The sequence below is a fragment of the Pseudoliparis swirei genome, chromosome 3 (genome assembly GCF_029220125.1).
Source record: "Pseudoliparis swirei isolate HS2019 ecotype Mariana Trench chromosome 3, NWPU_hadal_v1, whole genome shotgun sequence".
Lineage (NCBI taxonomy): Eukaryota > Metazoa > Chordata > Actinopteri > Perciformes > Liparidae > Pseudoliparis > Pseudoliparis swirei.
Window position 1 is genome coordinate 15,794,726 of NC_079390.1, and position 16,822 is coordinate 15,811,547.

Sequence of the window (16,822 nt, forward strand, 5' to 3'; positions counted from 1 at the left end):
TACCTTTTCAAGATAATATCAATAAAGTGCAACCTGTGAAAAATTAAACAAAATAAGATTAAATATTTGGGCAGAAAGAGTTTTACTGAGCGTTAGTTACACTGCATATCTTTTCAATATAACAATAACGCGCAACCTTTGACAAACAAAACCAGTGCAGATATGTGCGAGTCATCCCGTTTTACTCTATGCGTGATAAAATGGGCTTTCCACTACACCTCTTTTTAAAACGGGGTCGCAGGCTTGATACGGCCACTCTCAATACAGCTCAATGTTGAACTCTTGTTTTGAAGGGCAACAGCTGGAACGCTGAGGTAACACCTGGCAAGTCGCCAAGAATCTCGTCTGTCGCGCATGCGCAGCGTAACTGGTTAACGCCGTAACGACACGTTTACACGAAAGTAGGCGACAGGCATTTCGCTCTTTATTTATGAATGACTTAGTTTTATGTCCGTGTAGTTTGTAATACGTGAAGTTCTCAAACAAGGTCTTGAAATCAAAGAATCTGCATTCCCCTCGCGCCCCACCTGGTCTCTTGAACCCGGAGCAGAGAGCGACTCCGAGACGACGTGTCTTCACCACCGTGGGAACGCAGAGGTATCGGTTTGCTGTTCCCGCGACATATTGGACCTCTCTGCCGGCTGGTTGGAGCGCGCTCACCTGTCTGTGCGCACCTGTCTGTGCGCATGGGGGCGGAGATCCGCCGCGATACCGAGAGCCAGGAGAAGTGTGAACGCCACCCCGTAGAGACAGAAATGACATGCCGCTGTGTCGATACGATCAATAACAGACGACCGTTTAGTTAATAAAACAACCTGTTGTAACCTGGCGCTCGAGAGAACATGTCAGTGGGGCGGACCCCCACCCTGTTCTCATGGGAGGGGAAACACTAGTAATTCCCACCGCTCCTGAACGTGGCGGCCCTCATGGAGACAATTAAGTTGTTTTGCATTTGAAAGTATTATATAACAATGTGTATATTAATAAGTGCTGGGGTGCATAACAATAGTACACAAAATGACCAATTCAATTCCATTTATTTGCAATGGATTTGCTACGATAATGCACTTCCCATCACCATGCTCCTGCTCGTCCATTGAACGATCGTTGATTATCATCCGTCGGTCTCATTCTGACCTTTCTGAAGGTCATAAAGATTACAATAGGCCTGGTCATTACTTAGGACCTCAAACAAACAATAAACATTATGATGTGACTTATCTAGACTACGATACAAGTTTAAGAACATAATTTAATAAATGAGGGGCGACTGTGGGTCAGTGGTTAGCAGGTCCTTCTTTCAATCAGGGGGTTGGCGTTTCAAGTCAGCTAAATTACATTAAATATAATGTAAAATTACTTGAACCAAGGTAACTAAAATATGTAAACCAGGCAAGTAACGCACACTATTCATACTAATGAGAATCAGAATACTCTTTCTTGGCCAAGTATGTGGACTCCATTTGTTTGTATTGCTCTCATGTTTACACAGACATAACATTGAATAACAGGGACGACAAATGGACAGCTCAAGGAAAAGAACGGACAGAGCTATTCTGTACAGAAATATACAAAATAACTTAAAGAAATAAATACTGAATGGACATGGTCTGGATGATGTGTAGCCTACTGTATGTGCATGTTTACATGTCAAGATAGATGATATGTAAGCTACATTATAAAGAATTGTGCATCAAAAACAGTAACATTATGATCTCTAATGGCAGCAGTAGAAGTTGTGGTGTTAAAGAGTCAGTGTCACCTGAGTCAGTGATTGCATGATGACAATTGTCCTTGTTTTTACAGCCTACTGATCTAACTACAGACACATGTCGGTGTGTGCTATAAAACTATTATAAATACATGCAATTATAGACTACTTATTACCAAAAATCGCAGTTATGTCCCTCTGTATTGCGCATTCAGATGAACCACCAACCACCAACTATTTCTGTTGGTGGTCGGCTCTGCTCCAGAGCACAGCCCTAGAATATGTAATATTCAATATGTGTTGACTACAAGAAGTTCATGTAATGCACGCAGCAAGTCTGCCACGGCCCGACTAATCTCACTGAAGTGTATCGCATCATATCGAAACAATCGTTCTCGGTCCTGTAACCAGAAGCAAAGGCGGAAGCGACTGCGGGCCACCATCTCGCATCGCTGTTGCTCTCTGTCGCGCCAGTTGGGGCGTGTTGACGGACCAAGCTGCCAACTGAGTTTACAGCAAGTCTCCAACTGATCCTGCTCGACTCGACAGAGCGCTGTCGCCTCACGGTAACGCTGAATACCAACGTCAAGTTGTCAGTGACGTATGTGTCGTTTACCTTTAAAATAGAACAATATAGGATTAGATATTTGATAAAAACGATGGTTACACGGTTTGCTGAACATGACAGATAGTTATCTTGACTTTAGCTTTGCTCAAACATAAGTTAGCTAGCTCGCGTCGCATGTTTACGAGCTGCCGTCAGTACATTCCATTAAATCCACCCGGTGGAGAAACGAGGCTTCGCGGCGTCGACGGTGCTTCAGGGGTTTACGGCGGCTGTAATGGATTGGGCAAATCACTGAAGATAACCTCACATGGTGATGTTATACGAGCGCTGTGTTACGGTATAACGCAAAAGAAAACGTTAACTCTGCCAGTCTGAGCAATAACATCACGTTGACGCGGAAGTGGCACATCTAACGCTAGTTATCTACTAATGTGCGTTTTAAAGTTCAAAGAAGACATTGAAAAACGTCGGATTGATCAGGATCAGGATCACTTTTTATTGTGGTGCTGTATTTCGCAATGTGGGTGTGGCGTTGGATTATATTTCCATAACAGGAAACACACTCAACCAGTCCAGTCATGTGTTTTTTGTGTGTGAACCATTTACTACTGCTTTCTGATTCTTATTAATAGTATTTGGATTGGTTGTTGTTGCCTTGGGATTTCTGAGATGCAGATCTCTCCACGGCGCAAGAGAAATCGCAGCACGTGGTAATTCAGCCTAGCTCTAGTTAATTCCTATAGTGACTACGATTTTTTAAAGTTATCACTGCTGCCATTCATGTCTAATATTGTTTAATTCTGACAATGGCATGTAGATACATGTATAAAACTATGATTCTATGTTGATCAAGTCAATAATCCGATAATTTCCCCTAAATTCTTGTTGCATTTTGCATTCGCAGTTGAAGGAAGATGTTTTTTGCCAAGAAATTACTCAGTGGCGTCATCGATGCTGTCAGGTGAGAATTGCAACGTCTTACCTGTCAAAGCCATAAGGAAGTGTGATTTGTCACTTAACCTCTCTCGTCAATTTGAATCCTCTCTTTGCAGCAACATCGACCCAAACCAGTTTTTTCCTTCTGACCCTGTGAGTGACTTTAAGTGACATTACCAGCTCCGTCTGACCACCGGTGTCCTGCAAACTCTGGATTGTAATGTTTGCTGTGACTCTATCCCGCAGCCTCCACCACGCATGCCAATGGTATATGCCGAGCAGCATGAGAACGACGAGGAGCAACAGTTCCGCAGGGTCTTCCAGCAGCTCGCCGGAGAGGTGAGTGCTAAAACTACCTGTAGTTGGTTTCTGCATTAATCGCACAATGTGTATGTCTATATCAATTTCATTTATACTAGAAATTCAAAGTCTAAAGGGTGTTTTAACTGTTCAAAAACATTTTGTTCCACCATACAGTTGAGAACCTGTACTGGTTTCTGCTGACTTTGTTCACATTGTAAAATATTTGTCCTATAGGACATGGAAGTGAGCCCAAAAGAACTGATGGACATCCTCAACCGAATCATTTCAAAGCGTAAGATGTGTGCCATGTTTAGAGTCTAAAGGATTTTACACACCCGGGAGGCGTACTAAATATACGCCACAAAAATGAATTTTACAAAACATATCACCTGTGTTCAAAGGCCGTGTTTCTTACCCATCCCTGCAAGTTTTTCTTATAGTTCTGTATGGTCTACCACACTGTTGTGATTCAGTCCTTTGTAGTATTTGTCTCCATTTTGATGTTTTTTGAAAAGAGGCGTACAACATGGTTTCTTGCATTTCAGATGGAGACCTGAAGACAGATGGCTTCAGCATTGAGTCTTGTAGGAGCATGGTGGCAGTCATGGATGTATCCTTTCTATCATTATAGTGTTGTGTAAGCTAGGCGGCGGCGGTATTAAGCCAACCATGTCGGCGCAGTAAAAAATATGAATGCGCGCGAACACACACACATATACACACACATATACACACACACACAACCATAAAAGAGATGTGTTTGCTCACCGTACTCCGTCACACCCTCAGCTCGTTTGAAACACTGGACTATTACTGCCACAACTTGGACATCCAAAATGATTTCCACAACTGGTTCCCGCAGCACTGGACAGTGGGGGTTAAAAGTAAGGGGCCACGATCACAACAATTATGGAGAAACTCTCAAAGGAGCTCTGACCAAATTGCGGGGGGGAAACAGTTGACACTCATTCCCTACTGTGAATTCTTTACCAATGGAATAAAGAAGTCACACCTTTGGCAAATACAGCGTGTCCTCAGGTAATGCAACTGTTTTTTTAAGATGGAGCCAAAGATGAAAACAATGTTGTTCTCCTGAACGCTGTTACAGAGTGACAGCACTGGAAGACTTGGCTTTCATGAATTCAAACAGCTCTGGAACAATATAAAAAAATGGCAGGTGAGTACAGCAGGTCCTTTTTATCCGTCTGTTTTCTGAATGTACAGTGTGACACTTGCTATTTGATTAACTGCCATGTTTTATATACACATACATCTGTATTCTGTGTTTACTCATTTTCTGTCTCATTAATCAAAGTAATAACCTGTTTTATCTTTGATTTGACACATAGTGTTGGTGCTTCTTGAATTAAGCCTACCACACATTCCCTTATTATTATTTTATTCTAAAATAAATAAAGAATGCAATCATGCATTTTTAAAGGAAATATCTAACGTATTTTATCATATGGTTGGCACACCCATATTGACAGGTTGTTAGAATAAATATGGATTTTTTTTCCCTCTTTACTTTTCAAGTTGTCTTGGCTTAAATGCTTTAAATACTTGTTATTGTTCAGGGAGTGTACAAAGCCTATGACTTGGATGGTTCCGGTGTCATTGGTGCAGATGAGTTGCCCAGCGCGTTCAGAGCCGCTGGTGAGTTCTTAATTTTCTTTTTATTTCTTCTATTGTTTAAATGTTGCACATCTGCTCAAAGTATCTTCACACAGTTATCTACGTTAGACTCATCATTGAAAACTAAAAGCTTATTTGTTTTCTAAACACTGCCATTGAAATACCAACCTCAATAATAACTCACTTGGAGTTAGGACTGTAAATACAATATATTGTATTCCTTTTACAATACTGTTATATGTTCATATCATCATTAGTTAGTCATTATCTGATACTATGATGTGTATGACTATTGAAACATTGCATTTCTGTTCAAAGTCTATATTTACAGCACGCTAGAAATTTAAATGTTACGCGTTTTATATTGTGTTTTGTGTAAAATTATGATGCAACAATAATATTTTTGGATGAGTTGATATAATTTGAACCAAGATATGTAAGACTTTTGTATTTTTGGTTTGTGTGCAGAGCTTCAACAAAGGTGGCCCTAGTTTCAGAAAAAGTGTTTTAGTTTATTCAAAAACCTGTAAGAGCCACCACAGGTAAAGCAATAGTCATCGGTGCAGTCAGGACTTACACGTCAATGTGGCTGCATGTTTAAACAGAAAGGAAGGCTTTTTTTTTGTAGTTTCATAAGACAGAAGCCCACATAGAAATAAGATCAATTAACCATTATTCTAAATTTAAAAAAGGAATATTTTGCGAGTTACTTGGGTCAACTGTTTCTGAACTCTGCTGCAGTTAATGATTTGAAAATGTGTTCATTATCTGCTGATCTCTTCCACAGGCTTCCCCCTCAATGACGAGCTGTTCAACATGATAATCCGCAGATACAGTGACGAAAGCGGCAATATGGATTTTGACAACTACATTGGCTGCCTTGTGAGGCTGGATGCTATGTGCCGTAAGTTTGAAAGACCAGAGCTGAAAAAAGTCGTAGAAAGTTATATTTGAAGTGTCCGACTTTCCAGCTGTCCTTTCTGCAGAAGGGGGAGGGCTTGTTTGATGATAACATCTGTTCTGATTCAGGTGCCTTCAAAACCCTGGATAAGGATAACAATGGGACCATCAAAGTCAACGTTCAGGAGGTAAGCACATCTCAGCTCTTGGACATCTCAGTGGGTTTGACTGGAATTCAGAGTTTTAAAGTCATCCTCTCTGCTCTTGTATCTTTTCAGTGGCTTCAGCTGACCATGTACTCTTGAGTCCAGATGACGTCCCACCTGCTTGGAACCACTTTTTTTGTTAGCACAACATATTTTCTCAACCATCCCTACTAACTCCCTGTTATTCAGCAAATCCTGTGTGTGTGTGGGTGTGTGTATAGGATTCTTTTTTTTTCAATTTAATGCAACGCGGGTTTAGTGAGATTATTTGTCGTTCCATTGTACTTGTGAGACAGAAATGACTGTATTGGCCACCCAGAGAAGCACAAACTTGCACTCACAATCCCCATAAGGTGCATAAAGAAGACAGAGTGCTGTACTGGTGTCATTTTGGGCTGCTCGTTTGGCATTTTCTTTTGATCTTCCCTGAGAGGAGGCAGGCCAATATCTAGTTGTTTTTTACGCAGTGAAAAAGCAGTAAGCTCCACGTTTGTATGCAGCTGGTCTCACAAAGATTGTATGTCAAGACGTTTCTGTGAAGGCAGGCAAATCATAGCTTTTGCTCCGAGACAGTTTTAACGGCAAAATGTGGACGTTGGACAATATTTTTTATCTTTCTGCTGGAATGAATAGAAGTAAACAATGCAAAGCTGTAGCTTGGTTAACATAGTTTCTGTTTGTCGTTTGGATGGCCGCCCGTAGAGTTGTTGCCATTGCTTTTGGCCTAATTATAGCCGTCTCAGAACTATGTTGGTGTGTACAGATGATTGATTGACATCTCCGCATCTGCTGTTATTTTTTTTCCGTTGCACCTTTAGTGTTCACATTAGCACAGAGTTTAAGTGAAGTCTCAGAGAAGCTCAACCCAAGCGGTGACTAATGTGAACAACCTGTGAGGTAGTGAAGAGAAGAGAGCATTAATGTACTCAAACTGCAGATCGGTCCTTGCCGTTTAAAGGCTCGGCATGCTGCATGTTTTTTATTTTGGGGAATTACTCTAGTTCATCCAAATCCATTCACTCATGAGAATCACAAGGGTGCAAGTTGCCCCACCCTGACAGGAGTGTCAGTCAATGCGTACACACCTGTGCGGCCCAGAGAAGAGGTTTAAATGTGGGTAGAATTAGGGAAATAAGAGTCACATGAATGGTGAAACATGTCTTTGCAGAAACTTTGCGCTTTGTAAAGTTACACATGAAGCTAAAGTTTCACTATTTGTTTAGTCTGACTGGACACTCCACCTCTTCTGCTGTCTATACAATCCAAACTGGTCGTTGTCCTTTGCTGAGCACCGCCCAAGACTATTGTGATTGGTTTAAAGAAATACAAACCAGCTAGTAGTTTTTGGTAATGCCGTAGATCCAGACCTTTCTTTAGTGCTGCGTTCTATTTGTCAGAGCACAGTTCTGTTCATTATCTTTGTGAAACCAGCCCCGAGCCTCCCTGAATGGAGATTTTGGTTCACTGAAACAACATTGTGGGACAGCTTGCCTTTTTCCATTTTTTGTATTACTTACTTAAAGCTTCAAGAAAACTACAGTAGATGTGTAAATTATGGGACACTCGCACCGCAGCCTATTCCAAGCAGACCATGGTTTAATGATTTGTATCTGTTGCACTGTATATGCATAGCGGTGAGGAATGCCAGTGCTTTCTCCTTATAATGATCAACATTACATCCTAAGAGGCATTGCTTTGTTGCCATTTCAATGCTGGTAATGCAATGTGGCCATAACACCCTCTGTTTCAGCTCACCAACCACTTTACTTCTCACTGTATTTGTTGAAAATGCCTGCACCGGATAACGCCAGCACAATGTGTACATTTATAATATATAACGTGTGTATGCCACTCATGCATGCAGCCAATATTAGATGTGGCATAATGAAGTGTTCTTAACCACGTAGCCATTAAACTGTTACTGTGCCATATTTGGAATAAAAAGGGTATGTTAAATGTGTTGGTCTTATTCATGATGCTCTACAAACAGTTGTCCAGGCTACTTCGAGTCATTGGTCAATGACTAATGGAATCTCCTTTTGGCTGAACTGGGATCTGCTTCAGATTGGCAATGGCTGACAATTTAAATAGAACCCAGCCCAATATATTTTTCTTTGCTCAAATAGGGAGTTGTAGCCAATATTTTGTAAATTAATACAGATCAGTATGCTGTATAAAAGGTGGGTATGGTGCTTTAAAGCTATCTATCCGTCCAACCTAAATGTCTATGTATGTAACCGAATCCTAAAATTAGTTAAATTCCTAGATAGTAAATTATATTTCATGTTACTATCACGTATATTGGTGTTACTGAGCTATACACATTTCCCCCGGGTTGTGTGTGTGCGCGCGCTGGTTGTTGAGTCGAGTCAAGTTAGTCGACGATACCAGATAATACGCCTTCAAAATAAAAGCACCTTGTCACAACGGGGAAAGTGTAATAAATTAAAACGAAACCACGTAATTAGCGAAATCACGAGATGAATTGTCATGGTTTAATATTACACATGGAAAGCAATACGTAAGGACCTGTACTATAGGGAAACTAATGTCGTTATCTCCGTTAATAATCATTCAGCCAGCTGCTCTCACTCCGCTAGCCAACGCTCGCTTACGAACGTTAACCGGACATCTTTTGTGTAGCGTTAGCTTCGCACTGGTTAGCTTGACAATAGCTATCTTGTCGATAAGGAAGTTTTATCATTACGTTTCTGGACCAAATCCCAACTTCTTTGACTTGGGGGTATGTTCACCATCTCATTAACAATGTATTGCTGTTATAGTATTCCTCGTGAGGTGAGGTTACGTGAACCAAGTGCTTCATTAGCCGCTTCTGACTAACGTAGCGTTAGCTCACGTTGTCTTGCTGCAAACAGAGCTACCGCTAACCTAGTTGTGCTGTTGTGTAGCATTAGACCAATGCTCGTAACATAATGCATGTTCCACCATAGTAGGGACATTACAGAGCTGTATACTCTACTTTAGTGTGGGCTTCGAAGTGTCGTTAATGCGTAACGACGAGTGGGCTGTACATGGAGCTAACTAGCTAGCCAGGCTGTCGCGTGCGTAGAGCGACTGTAGCATCGTCCATTGTCCACTCACTCTCACGGCTAGCACTGACATTTATTATCACGCTCAACCTGCTCCATTCCCCTGATTCATGGTATGAAAACAGCTGGACCTGTGCATGTAACTAAGTTACAGTTCAAATGTTGATAATATTAATTCATTATTTATTCAGCTATCATATTCATCCAACAGGGCTCACGTTATACCCGCACCGCACGGTCATTGGCCAGTTGTTGAGCCTGGACGAGTACTATCGCTGCGTTAATACTCACGTTACTCCTCATCCTTCGTCAAGACAACCTTTTGTGTGGAGCCTTTAATATCAGTCTCAAATGTGATTTGCGAGATCGAGTTCATGAATTGATGCAGAAATGACACACGTGAGTAGATTCACCATTAACGCCCCCGTGCTCTTTTGACTTTGTTACTAGCACAACACCGCCTGACAAAGCTGGAGAAGCTGAAGCTCTGTAGAGACTACAAAGTAGCTGGAGACACACTGAAACCGAGGGGAGGAGGATGTCTTCGCCAGTGTACTACAACCAAGACAGTATTACCCGCTTCAAGAAAAGAAAAGCTCGCTTCTCTTTCAGTGAAGTCCACATCCTGTTGGATGAAGTGAGGAAGCATCGGATGGTTGTTGTGGGTATGTGTTTTTGTATGTGCTTAATCAGTTTAGATGATTGCACTTCAGGGTTTGGTGATTGTGCTATAGCTGGGTAATCAAAACATATGAGATAAATAAAGCTAAGCACAGGAAATATACTGGTTTGGGGATGCACAGGTATAATAGGCATTCAAATAACTGAATATTATAAAATGTTGAATGTGGCCTGATCACTGACAAAAGGCATTTGAAAGAATGTGCTTAACATTTTCTCTCTCGCTCTCTCTCGTTCTCCCCCACACACACACAAAAGGCAAATTCAATCGTGGTGTGCAAACAGACGCGAAGAAGCGCACGTGGGCAGAGATCACCGCACGTGTCAATGAGATCGGGGAGTGCCAACGTGAGGTCATCGAGGTCATCAAGAAATGGTCAGATCTCAAATGTGACACTAAGCGGAAAGTGGCAGCCATGCGGTCGGGTTCGGTGCCCAACAGGGGCCTCAACTCTCGTCTCTCCCGAGACCTTAATAAGACTGAGAAAATAGTACTGAAGATCCTGGAGATGAACCAGGAAAACCAGAGCTCGGCTGACTTTGGCCCGCTGGAAGACGATGACGATGTACCAGATGAGGAAGAAGAAATGGATGAGGAGGATATGATGGGAATGCAGAGTTCTCCGAATGGCACGTTGGATGTGTCTGTGCCCCCAGAAACCTCCTACAACACACGTGAGTGCCCAAAACATCCTAACCCCAGTCTGACCATCAGTGAAGATCAAATTTCTCCAGAGCACATACCAGATAATAATGAACAAATCAATGTCCCACTTCTCTCAGAGTATTTTGTGGCACTATTGGCTCACATTTTGCCATCTATTTAGAAAACACATTTTAAATGCTTTGAATGTTGCAGGGTACACTTCACAATCTGCCTTTGATGTGCAGTATGAGGTGCCTGCAACGGACGGTAAGTTGTCAAGAATAAGAAGAATTTTCGCAACATGTTTACGAAATAAGAAAACACTGACAAGCTTTTTTTCTCTTCTTCTTTGATCAAGATGCCGAACCTGAATTTGGAGATTCGGACGATGACCAAAGAGATGAGGCGCCTCCTTCCACTCGGACTCCAAAACCAACAGAGGATCACCAAGGAAACAACGGCATCCAGAAACAAGGACAGACGTCGTCCGCTCCGTCGTCCGCACCGCTGGCCGTGCTTCCAGCGCCGGGTCAGCCCTTGCAGAGCACGAGGGACAGCATTCTGCACAGTGCATCGCTGAGTCTTCAAGAACAGCACACCACCAACATCTTGTTGGAGACAATCTCGCGCTCCCTGGAGCTTCTGTCCGAGTCGGTGCAGCAGCTGGCGGAGACCCAGCAGGAGTTTGTGCGCGAGTCGCTGCAGCTCCAGCGGGAGACGGTGCAGGTTCTCAGAGAGTTCACGGGCGGAGCCGTCGCGCTCATACACGACAAACTGAACGGGCGGCCGGCGTTATAGCGACAAAGCGCCAGACGGAGACGCCGAGTTGTACCGATGACTGCAGACACGGCCTTCGGGTCGGACTCCACCGCTGGTTGCTGTACTGTTTGATAGTGCCGAACAGATTTACTGTTGTTCTATTTTAAAACTGTATTGGTAGAAACATTGCATCCATGGATTTACTGTCTGTGAGGTTACAGGGAAATGGATTGAGAAGATCACCGATGTTGGCCACGTCGAAAAACATGTGCAGGTTTTGGGTTGTTTTTGCTACTGAAAGTGAGTCTCCTACCACTTGCGCTGTAAAGCTTTTTCTTTTTCTTTGTTTGCTACGCACACACCACATTTACAGCCTTTTAGATTCTTTTAATGTTGACATGCAAAGAATGAATCCTTGATGTAGAAAAGGCCTGGACAAATCTGTTTGTGTGCTGGTATAAGTTTTAGTTTCATCAGTCTCTGAAAGATTATCACAAGTACTGTAATGGTGACTGGATTTCTGCACCTGGCCATTATATGGTCTATACGTCTAAAGAGTGCTAAACAAGGTGTGTTAGATATTTTTTGATAATACCTGTAACAAAAAAGTTGTGATTGTCTGAAAACATTCTTTTTGTACAATGCAAAAATGAACACTTGAATATGATGTTTTCATAATTTTGTTTAAATATGAAATAAATCCCTCATGTATTTAAACGGAACAGACGTCTTTTGACTAGCTGTGTGGTGCTATCTTAAAGTTAGTTGTGGTATTTACATTATGAACAAAGACCACGCTCCACTGTAGCCTTCTCCTTTGAGCACAGTCTTTTAGGAAGTGTAAAGTATGAATCTCTGGTTCTGAGACACATCTTGACTGGTCAGATGGAGACAAAGGTCCAACAGCCACAGATGTCCGGCCAGTCGAGCTTCATAGACATGTCAGTAGGGGGCTCTGCAGCACAGTCTGGAGGCCCGCCTGCTGCTGAAACACAAGGTGAAGCCGACAGTTGGCTCAACAATGTACAGTGCACACGGCTAGATACAGTTCAAGTAGTTTTTCAAGTTCAACGAGTCAGTTGCACGAGTCCTGCATTCATCATGCTGGAACATGTGCTCCGAGCTGCCGCCTCAGACCCCCTGTGGCAGACTACATGACCCAACATGGAGGATGGATCAAGAGCAGAGATAACATGATAGAGGTCTTCAAGACGAGTCTTTAGCATGCTGATTGGATTTCAATCTACTTGTTGAAGTCCAGATAGTCCAAGCGCTCCACTCATATAGGAGCACCGCTTTATACCCGTGCAGAGTCAAAACCAGAACCATTATTACCGTCCCAGATGGGGAGTTTCTTGCTCCGTTTATGTTGGTAGCTTTATTGCCTGACACACTCCCCGGGCGATTGGGTATTCTCCACAGCAATGTAACAGTCTCATTAACGTAGAGCGATATTGTCGAATGCTATGCTATCAAATGCATTTCTCCAACTGTACGGCTTTAAAATGGAGCTCAGCTGCAAATGTGTGCGTCCTAAAGTGTGAGCCTCACAATGAGAGCATCTTCGGATCACTAGGAGACGTTGCAGAAATGCCACACAAATGGCAAAAACTGAAAAAACGAACACTTTTAAAATCAGGATTTTGCTGCGGCTCTGCCTAATGCACGCTTAGAATGTATAATGTGAATAATAAAAATACTTTTCTTTCCATTGATAAAGTGTGTTCAGGCCAAGCTGAAGTTAAAGATGAACATTTGAACGTTTCCACTTTTTACTATAAAGATGCATCTGAAAGGATGTTATAGGATTAGATTTTACGATGGGGGGGTCGCCTGATTTGCACAGTTCTATTTTTAATTACTCATGAAACACACACACACACACGCACGCATAAAGAGGGAGAGTTAAGTCACATTGCATTGTTCCCCTGCTGCAGCCCCTTCTGCTCTCCGTTGGCTAAACAGCTGCCAGGGGGCCGGCCCTGCGTGCCGCATCAGGGAGAGAGGAGGGCGGGATGCAGCAGGGGTTCAACAGTCCGCTGGGGGCTTCCCTTCCATATAGCTGGAAGGCAGGGGGCAGCATTAGTGTCTGGCTTGGAGTGGGGGGATGGAGGGGGCCCTGAATAGGCAGCTGTATTCACATTGTGCTCCGGTCTTTTACCTTCAGTTCTTTACGGAGCCCTTAAACCTGAGACGTAAGCCTCTCTGAAAGGGCATTATTCACTTTCAGTCCCATACAACTGTATTCTGCCCCGTCTCCTTTCTTTAGAATAAAATATGCTCTATTTTACTTAGAAAGTGAATATTTACACTAACCCTGTACCTGATTAAATTCAAATATTGAATTCCTGCATATGGCTGCATTTCTCTGTACTTTTCCACAATTCATGTTCATATTGGTGAATCTCATGCTGCATCAGCAATAGGCATAGTGGAAATATATAGTGAATTTAAACCAGTGGCATCACATATAAACAAGAGAGAGTTTGATTGGATGAAATATTGTCCCAAAATGCCAGTAGAGCCATTATATGTTGCTCCATTCTTTATCTTTCTTCTGTATTATTCTGTTCTCCTGTATCATCCTGCAGACATGTTTTCACATTTCTACAGAGCTTGGTGGACATCTGGCCATAAGAGGACTTAGAGAGGCACAATGTAAAGGGGGGGAAAGGAAATCTACCCATCGATCTGTCCCTCTGCTAGTCTATATGTAAGTTTCCTCCCCCTTTCTATTGCCCCAGTTGACCCCGGTGCCCTTTTGCTTTTCTTCACCCCCCCACCCCCACCTGTTGTCATTGACTCGTTCCTCCCAGCTCCCTCTTTCATCTGCCATCTGCCAGTGGAGGGCCGAGTCTGCGAGAGCAAAAGGTAAGAAGGATTGGAGGAAAGGCCGCTCCATCGCTCGGCCCGGACAGAATAATTGTCATGCCTCCTTTTGTGCCGCGACAAAAGGGTAATTAATACATCTGCTGCTGAGCCAAACAGTTGTGTTTCATTTACCTCCTCGTATCTGTTGACTCGGGGTGGAGTTACCACGTGATCACTGACTTACAGACAGATTGGTCTGATCCACGTTGAGGCAATAATCAGATTGTATGAGAAGACTTTCATATAGAATGTTTTTCAACGCAGATTTTGGTAACGCCCATGTCTGTAATGCATTATAAACATCAATCCATTATCAATACCGCTTCATCCTCATTAGGGTCGCGGGGGCGCTTGAGCCCATCCCAGCTGACATAGGGCGAAGGCAGAGGACAGCAGAGGAACCAGTCCATCTCAGGGCACACATAGAGACATACAACCATTCACTCTCACATTCACACCTATGGGCAATTTAGACATCAATTAACCTGCTGCATGTCTTTGGACTGTGGGAGGAAGCCGGAGAACCCGGAGGGAACCCACGCTGCCACGGGGAGAACATGCAAACTCCACACAGAAGGACAGAAGGACCGCCTCGACCGGGAATTGAACCCACGGCCCTCTTGCTGTGAGGCGACAGTGCTAGCCACTACACCACCGTGCATTATAAACATCTGCTTATAAAATTGTATAACCTGCTTATAGCACTGCAACACATATTAAGAACTAAGACAAATGTCATAATGCTTTATAACAATAATGATAACACATTATACTCTACTAACGGTGCTAACAGTGGGATCCGTGACCGGTCGGATGGCGTTACCAGCTGTAACCATATCAGAATAATTCGGATCACTCGCTAACAAAAATTAAGTCAAATATTGCTTAATTATTGTCTTCCTTACTATGATATTCGTAGATTTTCTTGTTTATTAACATGTCAAGAATGATATATTTAGCTCTGAAAGCATTTCAGTTATTTTTTTATGAATGTAATAGTCCTTTTATGAATGTAAATGACAGTGGACACCAGGACAAAATCTATGAATTGAATGACATAGATTACTTGAAAATTGCCCGACATTTTGAAACCCAAATATATTTACTGTTTACTATCAGAAAATCAACAAAGTTGCAAGAAACTTGGATATGTGAAAATATTCCTATGCTGAAATAGTTATTTTCTGCATGTGTTAATAAATGATATTCCTTTACATTTCCAGGAATATCACAGCTAAAAATAAAACATTCAAAATAATAAATGAAGAACAGTAAAGAATAATGAACAAAGGATTAGTTTAGGTAATCCAAATTAAAATAAGCATATCTGTTCTATGTTGGACATAAGATGTTCAGTTTTAAGAAAAAAGTATCTTCGATACTTTAACCTACAAGTAAAACAATCCAGATTATGAATTAGTTAGTTTAATAATCAAGTTGAATGTATTAATAGTTTCATATCACTCTACAGCCATAATTTGTTAGTTTATCGTCTATATTTTTCTGTCTTTTCACACGAAAATTGTACTGAGGTCCACTACATTGGACATGCTGTAACATTAAAAATCTAAATATTTGTTTTAATGTTTGAATTTTAAGATGTTTATTTAACTCTAAATAGGCAGGAAATCACAAAAGGTGGTCCAACGGTGTTGGGCGTGCAAGCTGTTCACGAATGATGGGCCCAAAACAGGATTGAGACACCTGAGCCCAACTCTTTGTCTGCAATAGCCAACATACCAACGTTATAGATCTCATTATGCACAACGTTAGAGAGCCACTGCCCAGCAGGAGAGAGAAGGAGGCCCTGATTTAACGTTTATGGAATAATGGTAATGCATGAGTTGATTATTAGTGATTAAAGGCACATTATGGTATAGAAGGGATCTATGAAGGAAATGTCATGTTTTTGCTAAAACCTCTTTGTCGAACCTGCAGACAAAAGACGTATACACAAAGTAGTTGCAAATACTATTTTATTCAAAACTATATCAACTCTTCTAAAAATGTTGTTATTGCATCACATAAACAGCACTCTCCCCATGCTGATGTGCTGAGTGTAAAACACTGTTATCTTTTTTCATTTGAAGCATGATGTAAATGTGGACTATCATTATAAAGATGTATATTCTCAATACTTCTAATAGTATCAGACACAATGACTTTAACGGAAGAATAAATTAACATATTACAATATTATACTGTAAAATAGAGAGTGAGCCTGAATCCTATTTACACCTTTGATCGGATTTCTCAGGGAACTAATTGGTGACAGGTGTTTTCATACGTGCATTGTAATATGGAGAATATCCATCCATTATCAATATCGCTTTTATCCTCATTAGGGTCACGGGGGCGCTGGAGCCGATCCCGTCTGACATTGGGCAAAGGCAGGGGACACCCTGGACAGGCCGCCAGTCCATCTCAGGGCATGGAGAATATTATATATATAATATTAATTTAAAAATGTTAAAGTCTCTCTGTGAAACACTTTGGTTAACATTAGTGTTATGATTCTGATTGCTCCCTGTGAATATATCCACTTGGCTTGACTAA

General features: G+C 41.9%; 2 protein-coding genes across 9 annotated transcripts; both read left to right on the forward strand.

Annotated features, from left to right (window-relative positions):
- Positions 1-403: 403 nt before the first annotated feature.
- capns1a (calpain, small subunit 1 a) lies at positions 404-8,215 on the forward strand. 6 transcript variants are annotated; one of them, XM_056411498.1, is made up of 11 exons: positions 404-597; positions 3,184-3,240; positions 3,332-3,368; positions 3,462-3,554; positions 3,753-3,810; positions 4,064-4,128; positions 4,627-4,695; positions 5,096-5,174; positions 5,941-6,057; positions 6,183-6,241; positions 6,332-8,215. In XM_056411498.1, exons 2-11 carry the CDS (start codon positions 3,194-3,196, stop codon positions 6,356-6,358), a joined length of 651 nt encoding a protein of 216 aa, XP_056267473.1. In that variant the 5' UTR covers positions 404-597; positions 3,184-3,193; the 3' UTR covers positions 6,359-8,215. The 6 variants fall into 6 exon arrangements, with proteins under 6 accessions (XP_056267473.1, XP_056267468.1, XP_056267469.1 ...); XM_056411493.1 differs by lacking the exon at positions 404-597 and adding an exon at positions 2,175-2,277; XM_056411494.1 differs by lacking the exon at positions 404-597 and adding an exon at positions 2,210-2,312.
- A 523-nt stretch (positions 8,216-8,738) lies between these two features.
- On the forward strand, positions 8,739-12,117 carry zgc:153990 (uncharacterized protein LOC768125 homolog). Of its 3 annotated transcripts, none has more exons than XM_056408299.1 (5): positions 8,739-8,780; positions 9,760-9,974; positions 10,249-10,665; positions 10,850-10,903; positions 10,995-12,117. In XM_056408299.1, the coding sequence occupies exons 2-5, from the start codon at positions 9,848-9,850 to the stop codon at positions 11,432-11,434; spliced, it is 1,038 nt and encodes a 345-aa protein (XP_056264274.1). In that variant the 5' UTR covers positions 8,739-8,780; positions 9,760-9,847; the 3' UTR covers positions 11,435-12,117. The 3 variants fall into 3 exon arrangements, with proteins under 3 accessions (XP_056264274.1, XP_056264266.1, XP_056264280.1); XM_056408291.1 differs by lacking the exon at positions 8,739-8,780 and adding an exon at positions 8,801-9,002; XM_056408305.1 differs by lacking the exon at positions 8,739-8,780 and adding an exon at positions 8,801-9,002 and having other exon boundaries at positions 9,780-9,974.
- Positions 12,118-16,822: the final 4,705 nt, after the last annotated feature.

What these genes read in the sequence shown, in the direction of transcription:
- capns1a (XM_056411498.1), top strand. Translation starts at nt 3,194, where the DNA reads ATGTTTTTTGCCAAGAAATTACTCAGTGGCGTCATCGATGCTGTCAG. An exon ending in AGTTTTTTCCTTCTGACCCT is followed by an intron (nt 3,369 to 3,461) that starts GTGAGTGACTTT and finishes TCTATCCCGCAG; the next exon opens with CCTCCACCACGCATGCCAAT. An exon ending in GCATGGTGGCAGTCATGGAT is followed by an intron (nt 4,129 to 4,626) that starts GTATCCTTTCTA and finishes ACGCTGTTACAG; the next exon opens with AGTGACAGCACTGGAAGACT.
- zgc:153990 (XM_056408299.1), top strand. Translation starts at nt 9,848, where the DNA reads ATGTCTTCGCCAGTGTACTACAACCAAGACAGTATTACCCGCTTCAAG. An exon ending in AGAAACCTCCTACAACACAC is followed by an intron (nt 10,666 to 10,849) that starts GTGAGTGCCCAA and finishes TGAATGTTGCAG; the next exon opens with GGTACACTTCACAATCTGCC. An exon ending in TGAGGTGCCTGCAACGGACG is followed by an intron (nt 10,904 to 10,994) that starts GTAAGTTGTCAA and finishes TCTTTGATCAAG; the next exon opens with ATGCCGAACCTGAATTTGGA.